The 15235-nt window shown below is 35.0% G+C and overlaps 1 protein-coding gene across 6 annotated transcripts in view; it reads left to right on the top strand.

The window, feature by feature from the left end:
- Positions 1 to 8013: 8013 nt before the first annotated feature.
- The window catches only part of LOC149561756 (Pentatricopeptide repeat (PPR) superfamily protein), a 308014-nt gene continuing 300792 nt past the window's right edge, over positions 8014 to 15235 (top strand). For 5 of the 6 annotated variants that reach the window (XM_089825301.1, XM_089825300.1, XM_089825302.1 and 2 more), the window contains exons 1-2: positions 8016 to 8430; positions 8512 to 9165. In XM_089825301.1, the coding sequence (XP_089681427.1) occupies positions 8352 to 8430; positions 8512 to 9165 (733 nt within the window). In that variant the 5' untranslated portion in view covers positions 8016 to 8351. Of the gene's footprint in view, positions 8431 to 8511; positions 9166 to 15235 lie in introns of all 6 variants that reach the window. The other variant, XM_089825298.1, reaches the window with a different exon arrangement.

Genomic DNA, 15235 nt, shown 5'->3' with positions numbered 1-15235 from the left:
AGAATTGCTAAGAGAGGAAGCCAGGATCAGTTCTACACTGATTGATATCTAGAATATGATCCTTCCAGTTATGGACTTAACACAGAAACACATTGCATATTCAAAAACATTAGTCTAGGATAACAATTTTTCTATAGCAAATCATATGATTGAACTTTCTGTAGAAGTTCAAGTGGCACTCTCCATCTGCAAAATTTTGCAAGACAATTGGGATAAGACATTAGCTCTTATTCTCAAGGTACACTCCAAATTTCTCTCACATTTTGGTGTCTTTATTTGAATATTTTGCATATCTCTTTGGCATTATTGTCAAAAAGGGGGAGTAACAAATAGTAAGAGACTTGTGGAGAAATAAAAAATAAAATAAAAATTGATATATGTACAGAGAAAGGCTATGTATATATTATGCCATATGTATGGGGGAGATATGTAAGATATGTACATATAGCAGCTTTACAAAGATCAATTTTGAAAAAAAAAAAATTTAGTATGTTAGTGTACATAAGTTTTGGCTCATAAGTGTTTTTGTCACTAATGCCAAAGGAGGAGATTGTTGGCATTACGTTGTATTTGTCATTAGTAACAACACTTATTTGATTCTGAATGATTACCGAGCTCATCACTCAGTCCATAGTTTATACCGAGCATTCAATGGTTGCCAAGTAAGTTAATCACTTAAGCAGTTCACACCGAGCATTCCTGAAGCTACTGAGTGAGTGTGCAGTTCAACAGTGTTTACCGAGCTTACAATGTTCACTGAACAGATAATGGTCACCGAGCTTCATAGTGTTTACTGAGTCATCAAGTTGTGCGATGTGAAGTCAGTGTCTACTGAGTGATGGATGTGTAGTGTTTACCAAGTGAGAGCTAGGTAAATGAAGGATTCAATATCTATCGAATGACACTATATCTACCGAGTCTCCAATGGTTATCGAGTTCCAAGCTACGTTGTGTGATTAGTATGTACCAAGCTTCTACTTCTGCCGTGTGCATGACGATGCCAAGTAATGCAGTGGACACCGAGTATTAGAAGTTCACCAAGTCAACTTGAAGAACTCGAGTTTTCTACTGTTTGGCTGACTTAGTAATATTTTGTTTACTTGTCTTTTAGCCGACCTTGCAATTGTAAATATTGGAATGATATATACGTAATGTGTTGTATCATTTGCAACATATGTATGGTATGGTCAAGGAATGGATATGTGATATTTTGAGAAGAGTGAATGTGAATCAACAACATAGCAGAGTATACAACAAGGTCTACAAGGAGCAACAAAGACATACCAATCAGGTGATATGTAGTTCAAAGATCTATTCAGCAATCAAGTTGTAAGTCAAATCTACTGTTTCATCCTGACAAGTGAATCATTTTTCCAAATCCTTTAACAAGGTAAACTTACCAATCTTTGTATAAATCTCTTAACATAGTACATACTTCATTATATGTCTGTAAAACCTCTAACAAGGTGGACCTAGCAGTCCAAATTACTCTTAACAGGGTAGATCATCAAAAGTGGTCAATGTAAGCCCTAAAAAGCCAACTTTATACTGCAGTAGTGAAGTTTTGTGGGTATCATCCCCACCCTAGTTTTACTTTCTATTTGGAAGATTTCTAGGTCACCAAAATGTTGTGTTCATGTGTTATGAATGTTTATCTTTCTCATGCATGCAGTAGATTAGATGAATGAATGGTGAATAATTAATATTTTTAAGTGCTGAATTGATTTAAAAGTTTTTGAGGTTACTGATTTACCCCTCCCCTCTCAGTAACCTAGCTAGTCTTAATTATTTTCAACACAAATTCCAACAAAGGCCTTAACTAGGCTCTCTATCCACCCACTTTATCAAATATTTCCTTCCTTATTTTTTGTCTTTTTCCTTTTCATTCTTTCTTCTATTAATTTCACTCATATAAATAATAATTCACATTTTAGCTTTCATCATAAATATTTCTATAGAAAAAAGTCCCGTAACATTTGAGTTATTGATAAGCATAAAATCGAGATTCTAATTAATAGTGACAACTTGAAATATATGAGTTAAATGCATAACTATAGGAGTTGTTGGACAAAGGGTTTATCTAACCTAACATATCACACATGGGGGATCTCCAATAAATTTTTTTAAGATGAAGGATGAGACTTTTTGTTGATGCATTATTTACAATATTCTACTCAAGGTCACCATTAATAATAGGTATCATTTTCCTTGGCTAGATGAGGTATTTGATCATATAAACGAAGCAATAATTTTCTCCTAAGTTGATCTTATATTGGAGTATCACCAATTTAAAATTAATGAGAAAGATGTATAAAAGACTACATTCATGACCCAATATAGACATCTTGAGCTTTTTTTTCCAACCCTTTGGTCTAAAAATTGAACCTAAAACATTTGTGAACTTCTTGAATAGAATGTTTAATGACTATTTTGATGATTTTGTGTTCATATTTATATAATATTTTAATCTGCTCCAATGCATTAAGGGACCATGAGAAACATCATAGGATAGTCTTACAATGTCTAAATTTTTTTAAAATGTATGAAAAATATAAAGTATTATTTTTTCCAAAATAAAGAATATTGTTTGAGTTTTATCATTTTAGTAGAAGTGATTACAACTGACTCTAAGAAGATCAAGGATATTGCAGAATGCCCATATCCATGAAGTGTAACGGAAATCCAAAGTTATGGGATTTGTTAGAAAATATGAAAAAAAAAATGTGGAGGGATTCTCTAAGATACCTTCACTAATCACATCTCTTTAGAGGAAAGGGAAGATATATGGGTGGAATGATAAAATTGAATGGGATTTTTAACTTTTAAGATAAAATCTCACCTCATGTCCTATTTTTGTTACTCATAATTCAAATGAAAAGTTTATAGTAATCATCTATGCATCAAGTGAAGGTGTATTGATGTGTTAATGTAAAATGGTGAGGTGGTGTAACAAAATTATATAATAATATAAAGGGGTGACCAATGGTAGGATGAAGATAACTCACCAAATCCTATTATGAATTTGGAATTCAAACCAATCCTTAGGCCATTCTAACTAGATTAACCCAAAAGGATGCTCATACAAGATGTGGATTCTAGGAGGGTCTGGGTATTCCTTAATGTTGATTTTTTTAATAGGAATTACAATAAATTAAGTGCTAAATGAATATGTATTATATAAGACATGATCTATAATAGTAAGTGCAAGAGGAAAATAGACAATAAACTCACCTTGGAATAAGAAGAGGAAGATTGACCTTTAGAATTTGAATTTGAGTATCGATGCAATATCAGGATTAGTTATAACTTTAGATCAAGGAATATGATGCTTGCAAATATATAATATTAAATTTCATCTAAAAGTGTAGGATTAAGTTAGTTTTTTAGTATTATGTTGACTAGTCAACTTAGTCTAGTAGCTCCAAATTTAATGTAATCTTTTAAGGACCTGTGACTATGTCTCCAGCTTTTGAATCTAAATCTACAACTCCTAGAAATATTCATGCACATTGAAAAAGAAGGGGTAAAGGTTGTGTAAATGGGTTTGAATTGATCAAACTTGTGTGTAGGAATTAACTTTTAAATCAAATTAAATTTGTAAAAAGGAAAGTAATGTAAATTAGATAAATGTTAGATTCACATGTATGAGAAACCCTCGTGGATGGATGTAGGATTATATTAAATCCATGAAAATTATTATATGTATAGATATTTAAACAACATGTATTGTAGAACCAATGATGCCTTCACAAATTTATACATCTGTGATTGACAATTCTATATCTAGAAAGTTGATATGCCTAAAAGCCCCAATGAAGAAGGAGAGGAAATAAGAATGAATGTGTAGATCTTCTTGATTGATTGGCAATTCCTCTGATTGGATATCATGGGAGAGAAACTTTCATCAATTAGAGAAGTCTACCTTTTCTTGAATGAATCTTGGAGAAATGGACACTTGGAGATCTTAAACTGGATGCTTGCCTTCAAATCTTGAATCCACAATAATTACAAAACTTGAATTCTTGTTTATAGAATGAGCTTTCTCTTAAAATTATCTTGTGTTTTTTTTATGTCAAAATAAGAGGACTTGATGTATTTTTATACTTATTTCAAGATTTAATTTTCATCAAGGCTGAATACAAATCAAAACCTTGTGAGAGAATGTTGTAATGGGCCTAAATCCAATTTTGTTCCAAGTAAAATGACCTCATAATTTTCTAGAATCCAAGGGAGTATGATCAAATTTAAATGGATGAATTATAGGTTTTTGGGATCAAGCATAATGGATATTTAAAACTTGAAAGTACCAAAATGGGGTCTAGTAGGCTCTAGAGCCTTGACCATGGGTGCTAATTTTTTAATATAATAGATTTATCAACCACTTTAATGAGAGTATAAGAAAAAGACATGCCCACAATGAAGTAGATTGAATGCATACGATGATCTTATCAAGGTCAAGGAGACAGAAAAACATCAAGCCCCCAAGTGACTTAAGTCCTTATCAGATCAAAAACCCAAAATATGAGATGCATCTCTCTCTCTCTCTCTCTCTCTCTCTCTCTCTCTCTCTCTCTCTCTCTCTCTCTAGAGATCTTAGAAAGATTCAAATGGTGATGCATGATATTCTATCATTGATGGTAACTAAATTCGCTTCTCTTGGACATATTTTAGTTTGGAAAGTTTACCAAAGGTTTGGATGTGAGTAAATGACTATGTACTAGAAGAAGAGTAGTATATATTTGGATAGAATAAATATGTGTGGATGAATGCTAGAGAGTTGGAGATTATGATCATAGAGCGTAAAAGTAAACATCTTATTGTATGTAATTAGATCTTCCCTAATTTTGGAGTTTTAATATGCTTGAGATATTAATAGATGAATATTAGTTTGACAATATTTTGTCCTGGAATAGAGATGTTCAATAAGATCATTCAATATACTTGGTTAATTAGTTTAGTGTTTCGGTTCAATGATTGACTATGCTAGAATAACATTATAGGATATTAGATTTTCTTATCAACGCTTGATTTGATATTTTGATTGAGATTTTATGCAAAGGTTATACAATTTTCATTATCTTATTTTGGGCCAACAGGGTTAAGATTTTAAGCCTATGATCACATACATAAAATAGAGTTTGTGATGATATAGAAATGGTCACATGAAAAAAGAGAACATGTTGCTTGCATCAATATGGTGTTTTATAGTGTGGTACTAATGTTGAACTTCTTCAAAATTGTATTCTCAGTTTAGTTTTGGATTGTAAGTCCCTTTTACAATGTAAGTGTTTGTAAGCCTTAATGCATTGCGGCTTTGTAATTGAGAAGTGAGCTCTAGGTTGTAAGCTTGAATGAACGTACATTCTCCATTTATTGCATTTATACCTTTAACAAGATTTGTTACTATAGTAGTGAGATATTTGTGGGTTCCCTCCCCACTAAGGTTATTCCCCTAACCTAGTTGTCATGGATAACAAATTATGGTGCTATGTTATTGTTTTTGTTTATCTTATTCAATTTACTTTTAGTTGTTTGTGGAATTTTTGTGGTTTAAGAAGTTAAATAATATTGTTGCACCGATTCACCACCCCCTCTCTGTGCTCCCAAATACTAATAATTGGTATTAGAGCCCACTTCTTTGGAACAAATTTAATAGCTTGAAGAGGATCCTAATGAAAGCACCTAATTTTTTTTTCATATTTATATCCTAGATGCACCTAGTGATCTTGAAAAATCCAGTGCTCGCATTCTTGACTCATAGGATAATTTGAAAGAGGCAGACAAAATCATTGATAATTTTGAATAACAACTAATGTGCTCTAGAGACAAGACATGATCATTTCTTTTTTTTGCATATCTTGACTGTATTTGGGTCAACTCTCTCATTTTTTTTCTTGTTTATCAAAGACAAAATTACATAATATGTTAGATAACTTTGGGGGGGGGGGGGGGGGGGGGAGATCAATTATAACAATTAATTATCCTGCAAGCCTTAAAACACCTTTGTACCAACTTAAACAATTTAATCTTTCAAATTAATCACTCGATAACCACATCAAATGTCATAATTCGAACTAATTTCATCTTTGCATAAAATTGACAACTTAACATACTTCATTGTTCCTTTATGGATATTGAGTATCATAGTTATCTTCTAGTTCATATACCGAGTTGTAACAATAACTCTAAAACTTGAAAAATCAACTTGCAACACAAAAACATTCACACATTCTGACACAAGTATTTAACATGGAAACCCTATAAAGGGAAAAACCACCTAAGATGGGCAACCCAAATATTTTCACTCTTCTGAAGTGAGCTCTATTAGGAGCCAACCTTGTAATAGGTTATTATATACACATCAGTACATGTGACCTTGTTAGAGGGTGTTCACCAAAGATCACCTAGACCTTATCCATCCTTGCATTTCTAAAGAGTGGCCTATTCTAAAGGACTTACAAATTAACATTACTATTGAATGTTACCATATAGGATTTTGCAAGATTGTTAGGTCCACTCTATTAAGAGATTTAGCTGTTATAAAGATTACAAGGGAACAATGAATTGATCTATTAGGTTTAACACTACCTTGCTTGTTTAGATCTCTGCTTCGCTCTGCCTTAGTTGATCCACACACTCACACAATCACTTAGCACTTCCTTTTGCTTGATCTTCACAATGCAACTCGCTCAATTATCCTTCCACCTTCTTCTTTCCTTCTTTTAGCATCCAAATTAATCAATAACGATCAACAACAATGAACATCATGTTCATCTCTTTAAATAGAAAACTTCTAGTATCGACAAACAATCTCATCCTTTGATTTTGCCGCTTAATTACAATCATAGATCCTTTTTTTACCTAAAACTTTGTGCTCAGTTCGAAAATTACAAATCTCATTCATTAGATCTTCTATGAGCTTCTCTAGTCATTAGCCTCATAACTAACTTCATCTTTGACTTTCAAACTTCTCAAGCATTCTTCATTTCCATCAAATGTCGGTCTGAGATCTCATCTTCTTGAAATAATTCTTTCTTCCAATGCTTGGTCAACATCACATTCTTGCTCGGTTAATAACCCACTCGGTTAACACTAAAATTGCTCAGTTAACACTAGACTTCATCACTTCTTCATCAGGTGCTCAGTGACAACTGTAGTAGCTCAGTTATTTCCATGTTTCTTCATTTACTGTGCAATTGATCTTGTATATACATGATTTCAACACTTTATCTAAAATAATCAAACCAACATTTTACCGTCATAGTTGAATTCATTTAAGTGCCCATTGAATACCATACTTCTTTCAATACTTACATTATCATACTTTCTTCAAATCCTCTTCATCAATCAAATGATATGACACTTAACTGAATTGGCATAATGTCTTACCAACAAGACTTGACATCAATGACAACATAATAACTGATATGATTCTTTCACATACAATTAACAATATTATCAATTAGAACTAACACAATATTACTGTATATTTCTTCTAAATATCATTTATTCTTTTTTTAATTTATAATTCTCATAATTTAAACATTTTGTTTTGTTATTAATATAACAAACAAAACTTGACATCAATGACAACATAATAACTGATATGATTCTTTCACATACAATTAACAATATTATCAATTAGAACTAACACAATATTACAGTATATTTCTTCTAAATATCATTTTTTCTTCTTTTAATTTATAATTCTCATAATTTAAACATTTTGTTTTGTTATTAATATAACAAACAAAATTATTTTTCATTATTGAATGTTCTAGTAAAATTATTGTGTTATTTTTTTATTTTCTAATCCTTGATTCCTTAATTTTAGTAATAATATGAGAAACTTGTGATCTCATGATTATTATTATCATAAAATTTTATTAAATAAAATTAATTATTTTTATATTAAAAAACAAAATTAAAAAAAATGTACTTTATACCTAGGGACATTATGTCTAAATTTTGACCATCAAAATACTTTCAAAACGAATAGTCTTTTTTTTTTTGTGAAAATGTGAAAGAGATTGAAGTAGAAAAAATCTTTGCTCTGCCCCAGACCTCCATAGAGGCGCTGATCTCTCCATATTCCTGATGTGTTTGAAACTGGCCATCTATGAGAGCTGAAGTTTTCTAGAAGTTGAATTTTGCCAGTTACTCGTTAAAATGCTCGCTTCTCCCAATATTGAAAACGGAACATTCTGATTATTCCGTATGGTTGAATCTCAAATGTGGAGTAGCCGGTAAATGATAGATTGAAGTTCCAGTGCATAATAATTCGCAAGTGAAATGAACATGTCGTTGAGCAGGATATGTTGTGAGGAAAAAAAAATCAAACGAGACCTGTGATGCTCCGTTTGCTTCTCGTACGGAGGGCATCCCTCTCACTACCCAGGCATTTGGCTCACATCTCCTCCTATTCCACAGGTACCCATTTTCAAACTAACTGATTTTGAACGTCTTAGTTATTTTTAGCTCGTATTGATCACCCTCACGCAAATTTTACAGAGAGCAATGGCGTAGGTGGACAAGAAGATTCTGATTTAGACAATCTGCTGAACATTCCATGGTTTTCTTTACCTCCTCAAAATTCACCAAATCAGAAAATATACTCTCCCCCCTACAGGATACGACAGGAAACCACATCACCTCGGCGTAAGGAGCTTTCCAGGGAGAGGAAGAAGAGAAGGGCCATAAAAACTATGCAGGATCACCGGTTTGGTGAACTGATAAAGACTTATGGAAAAATTACAGGCGGAGAGGTTAGCCTTGACATACTGGGAGAACTGGGCAGGAAAAACGGTTTGAGAGAATATAACGCCATGATACAAGTTTGTGTCGATGAGGCCAAAAAGACCGCAGACGAAGAGAGTTCATTGAAGCAACTGTATACAGCCTTCAAAGTCTTTGAGAGGATAAGGGAACAGGGGATGAAACCAGAAAAACCTAGCTACGTGCCTCTATTTGATTATGTTGCAAATAAGGGGCTAGTGGAAGAGTTTAGGTGCCTTGAGCAGCGGATGGAAGAGGACAATGTGGACATTTCCGAGTTTGATTATTATGAAATGGTGTTGTGGATAAAGGATGGAAATAGACAGGAGGTTTTGAGTCTTTGCAATTATGTTTTGTGTTATGAGAGTAAGAGGAGATCTGATTTGGCTGGTAGGTACTCAACTGAAATGATAAGGCTCATTTTGTTTCCGTCTAGTTTATTGTAACCGTTTGGTTTTCTTGTCCTTTTTTACGCATATTGATTATTTAAACAAAAAAAGGACAGTTCCGCTGGTTTTTTTTCCTCTGCATTGCTGCAATACTAAAATTCATTTTACGTTAGAGAAATAGCCACAAGGTTCTGAAACACGAGTTTCCCGAGGAAGCCCTACCTACTGGACCAAACCTGGCAGCTTCGGGTCAAAACAGAAACTATATTTCAATCTTTGTTGCTATCTAAAGTTCGAATTAAAGTCTAACTCATAAGTGGTCCGAGCACTTGAAAATTCATGATGAACATATGGGTTCAAACTATAGATGACTGGAAGAAATGGCAAAGAAGGTAAATGCAATATTTTAGGTCTTGGTCTAGTTTGCACACCAACAACATATGATACTCTTTTATAGAAACGGGAGAACTTTTTCACTTGACTTCACATAGATTAACTGAGAGAAAGAGTTTCAATGCAAAACCTGAAGGGAAATGAGAGCATCCCAGATTGCTATATGAGATCAGTATGTACATCTAGCAACCAATGATTTCTTCAATAGCTTTTAATAAAGAAAATACAAGTACATACTACTATGCCATAAAAGTGGAAATATATATAGCTGATTTTCCACAATTAAAATCTTAAAGGAAAGTGATTGCAATTTACAAATATAACAAATTTCAGCAGCATTACAACATATAGATTTAACAAGTACAAGATATATTTATTCTCTTGAGAGATGGATTCTTGTAAATTACTACTTATGAAATATGGGTAAATGAGTTTGACTGAAAACTACACAGTTAAATCTTGATAGCAATATCACAATTTGACTTGCAGTGGAAAATATCTCCTACTTATCAATTGACGAGCTTAAGGGGTTTTCTAATGAATGGTTCGTAAGGTGCAACACTTGGTGAACGTTTCGCAAATGGGGTTGCAAGTAGTGTAGGTTTAACCATGGAGGAACTTTTGTAGTTAAGCGCCCTCAAGTTGGTAGTTCTGGGATGGGTGACCTCTGGAGAAGTCCTAGTGCTTCATCTCTGTGAGCATCACCAAGATCCAATGAGTGCTAAGTGTTCCATTTATTCTCATGAGAGATGGATTCTTGTGAATCACCACTCATGAAATATTGGTCAATGAGTTTGACTCAAAACTATAAAGTTAAATCCTGATAGCAATATTACAATTTGAATTGTTGCGGAAAATATCTTCTACTTATCAATTGATGAGCTTAAGGGACTTTCTAATGAATGGTTCATAAGACACAACACTTGGTGAAGGTTTTGCAAATGGGGTTGCAAGCAGAGTGGGTTTAACCATGGAGGAAACTCTGTAGTTAAGTGCACTCAAGCTCGAGTAGTACCGGGATGGGTGACCTCTCGGGAAGTCCCAGTGCTTCACCTCAGTGAGCATCACCTAGATCCAATGAGTGCTAAGTACTCTATTTATTCTCGTTAGAGGTGGATTCTTGTGAATCACTACTCATGAAATATGGGTTAATGAGTTTGACTCAAAATGACATAGTTAAATCCTAATAGCAATATCACAATTTGACTTGCTATGGAAAATATCATCTACTTATCAATTGATGAGATTAAGGGGCTTTCTAATGAATGGCTTATAAGGCACAATACTTAATGAAGGTTTTGCAAATGGGGTTGCAAGTAGAGTGGGTTTAACTGTGGAGGAAACTTTGTAGTTAAGCACTCTCAAGCTGGAGTAGCACTGGGATGGTTGATCTCCTTGGAGTTCTCAGTGTTTCACCTAGATCCAATGAGTGCTAAGTGTTCCATTTATTCTCACGAGAGATGGATTCTTGTAAATCAGTACTCATGAAATATGGGTCAATGAGTTTGTCTCAAAACTACATAGTTAAATCGTGATAGCAATATCACAATTTGACTTGCTGTGGAAAATATCTCCTACTTATTAATTGATGAGCTTAAGGGGCTTTCTAATGAATGGTTCATAAGGCGCAACACTTGGTGAAGGTTTTGCAAATGGGGATTCAAGTAGAGTGGGTTTAACCATGGAGGAAACTCCGTAGTTAAGTGCGCTCAAGCTGGAGTAGTATTGGGATGGGTGACCTCCGAGGAAGTCCCAGTGCTACCCCTTTGTGAGCATCACCTAGATCTAATGAGTGCTAAGTTTTCCATTTATTCTCATGAGAGTTTAATTCTTGTGAATCACTACTCATGAAATATGGGTCCATGAGTTTGACTTAAGACTACATAGTTAAATCTTGATAGCAATATCACAATTTGACTGGTCATGGAAAATATCTCCTACTGAGCAGTTGATGAGCTTAAGGGGCTTTTTGGTGAAGGTTTTGCAAATGGGGTTGCGAGTAGAGTGAGTTTAACCATGGAGGAAACTCCATACTTAAGTGCACTCAAGCTGGAGTAGTACTAGGATGGGTGATCTCTCGAGAAGTCCTGGTGCTTCACCTCTGTGAGCATCACCTAGATCCAATGAATGCTAAGTGTTCCATTTATTCTCAAGAGAGATGGATTCTTGTGAATCACTACTCATGAAATATGGATTTTTGAGTTTGACTCAAAACTACATAGTTAAATCCTGATAGCAATAACACAATTTGACTTGCTGTGGAAAATATCTTCTACTTATCAATTGATGAGCTCAAGGGGCTTTCTATTGAATGTTCATAAGGCACAACACTTCATGAAGGTTTTTCAAATGGGGTTGCAAGCAGAGTGGGTTTAACCATGGAGGAAGCTTTGTAGTTAAGTGCGCTCAAGCTGGAGTAGTACTGGGATGGGTGATTTCTTGGGAAGTCCTGACGCTTCACCTCTGTGAGCATCACCTAGAACCAATGAGTGCTAAGTGTTCCATTTATTCTCACGAGAGAGAAATTCTTGTGAATCACTACTCATCAAATATGGGTCAATGAGTTTGACTCGAAACTATACAAGTTAAATCCTGATAGCAATATCACAATTTGACCTGCTGTGGAAAATATCTGGTACTTATCAATTGATAAGCTTAAGGGGCTTTTTAATGAATGGTTCATAAGGCGCAACGCTTAGTGAAGGTTTTGCAAATGGGGTTGCAAGCAGAGTGGGTTTAACCATGGAGGAAACTCTGTAGTTAAGTGCACTCAAGCTGGAGTAGTATTGAGATAGGTGACCTCTCAGGAAGTATTGACGCTTCACCTTTGTGAGCATCACCTAGATCCATTGAGTGCTAAGTGTTCCATTTATTCTCATGAAAGATGGATTCTTGTGAATCACAGTGACTCATGAAATATGGGTCAATGAGTTTGACTCAAAACTACAAAGTTAAATCCTTCAATAACAATATCATAGTATAGATATAATATTCTACAATCATGAAACTAGAAGAATAAGACATTATAGAAAACACAAATATACGTAAGGAAAACCTTTCTAGGTAAAAATCCCCACACTCCAAAACATGAAGCTAATGTATTATTCAACAACAAATTACAATACATATTTAGCCTTCACATGGAGATTTACATCTCGCTACATCCTAGAGAAAATCCGATAGTATAACCTTGTGTAATGAACTAACTCTCTCTCTCTCTCTCTCTCTCTCTCTCTCTCTCTCTCTCTCTCGCCCCCCCCGTCCCCCCCCTCCACCCCCTCTCTTTAGTAACCTTTTGTATTTATAGAGTTTTCATGCAAAATGAAACTATTTCTAAAGCATCTACATTCAATGTATCTACAACCTATTAGAAACTTCCTTTGTGCACAACTCTTACATAAAAACAAATCCTTGAAAATATGCCAAAAAGTATAACTTTCTGATTTTTGCTTCGAGTCCATCTTTATAGAAGATTTGGTCTCATTTAGCATCTTTCCAAAAAATGCATAAAGTAAAAAACTCATAAAATATCCTATAAGGTTGAGTCACCTTATCCCAACGATCTCCCACTTGACAAAGAGCTTATAGGAGTCAAACTAATGAAACAATGTCATCACAACCATCCATGAAACTGCATAAATCTTAATACATGCTCCCTTGCTCCAACTAGACACCTATTCAAACTGTATTGTTCCGTTGTCTGCAACTACTCTCAAAACTACCTTGCTTCTTGTGATATGCTACAACTGTCTATCTGATGATACCGTATGGTATACTAGAGAATAGTACGATGAGATTACAATGGCGTACAGTGCCAAGCTGGGTGCATAATCAAGGAGAGAGGCCGTATGGTACAGGTCGTACAGTGTGATTTGACATGAGATATGCCGAATGGTGACACAAAGATGCCATACGGTAAATGCAGGGAGGATGGAAGTATGGTGAGGGGAGGGGTCAAGAAGGCTGTATGGCCATACGGTATCATGATCTCTATACGGTTGAACAAAGGGAAGTCAAAAGGGTGCACGGAGTGGGAAAGACTTACTGAGGCCGTACTTCTATACGATGATAGGATGAATGATGAAATGAAGAGGATGATGGAAAACAGAGAAGTTCAACAACCCATTTCAAACACAATGCAATATATTAAAACAAGAATAACTTGCAGATAATCATAGATTGAATAGATACACACTTGTACCAAATAATAATAATATTTCACATACAAATGATGCTTTGATTTGCCAGAGCCGAGCCAAGCAGTACACAACGGAATATGGTGAGCGTTGAATCCCACTGAAACTACATGAGCCAAATAGGGAGATCTTTCACTTCCGAAATGGCGATAAAATTCAGAACTCCAACATGAATTCGCAGTACAAAGAAATAATCCAAAATGCATGCCTAATGACTAACTAGAAGCTGTGCTTAAATACTCGTTGGGGAAAACTTTTCGAGGGTGTACAAAAATAGTCGATGACTACACAAACTATGAAAACAAAAAAAAAATGGGTTCAAGATATATTAAATCAATCGGGCCATTACAATAGTTTGATTATAATTTATTTTATAATGGAAACATTACAGTCCTCCCGTTCCAAAGTTTGCTTGTCTTCAAGCAAATGTAATGTTGGATCTGTAGATTGTGCTCGCCCTCCCACGTCGCGTCATTCAATAGTAAGTGTTTCCAACATACCAAAAATTCCTTCACCGTGCAGTTCCGCAGAGTCTTCTCACGTACTTTGATGATTTGGGTCAGTTCCAATATGAGCTTTCCTTCTTCATTGAGCGTTGGAAGGTCTGCAACTACGTGACGTTCTGTCCTACAACTTTCTTAAGACAAGAGACATGAACAACGTTATGAATATGACTCCCCTTTGGAAGTTCTAGCTCAGGCAACTTCATCGATGCAGCGAACTACTCGATAAGGGCCATAAAATTGTGGCTTTAGTTTTTCTTTCCTTTTTTCCTTCAATGAGGCTTGCTGGTATGGTTGAAGTCTGACATAGATGAAGTTTGACATAGATGAAGTCTCCCACTTCAAAACTTCTCTCGATTCGGTGTTTGTCGGTGTATATCTTTTGTTGATTCTGTGTCCATTGTAAGTTTTCTTTTAAGCATCTTAGGATGTCCTATCCCTCCCGAAGCCAGTCCCTCGCCCTTGGTGCACAATTGTCACCTAGAATTGTGTCGATGAAGGAAAGGGGTTTGTACCCGTATATTGCTTTGAAATGTGCCATTCTAATGGACATGTGGTAAGTGGTATTTTAGCAATATTCCCCTAGGTTCATCCATTTGACCTACGCTTGTTGTGCCAAAACATAGTTCCGTAAGTAACCTTCGAGCCACTTGTTCACAATCTCTGTTTGTTCGTCTGTCCATCTGTCCGAGGGTGGTAACTAGTACTTAGTGACAATTCTGTCCCTGCCAACCGAAACAATTCTACCCAAAAGATACTGATAAATCGCCCATCCTGATTACTGACAATGTTTTGGGGTAACTAGTGCAGATGAAACACTTTTCTAAAAAACAGATCAGTAACTTGTGCAGCCTGAAAATTTGAGGGGATGGCGAAGAAATGTGCGTACTTTGTCAGTTTGTCAATCTTAACGAAGATACAATCCTTTCCATATGCCTTGGGAAGTCTAAGTTATGAAATCCATTGAGATACTTTCCCA

The sequence above is a fragment of the Cupressus sempervirens genome, chromosome 4, assembly GCF_028749045.1.
Source record: "Cupressus sempervirens isolate cs-2001-9-10 chromosome 4, ASM2874904v1, whole genome shotgun sequence".
Lineage (NCBI taxonomy): Eukaryota > Viridiplantae > Streptophyta > Pinopsida > Cupressales > Cupressaceae > Cupressus > Cupressus sempervirens.
The sequence above is the reverse complement of the archived record's forward strand: the minus strand, read 5'-3'. Positions and strand labels throughout refer to the sequence as shown.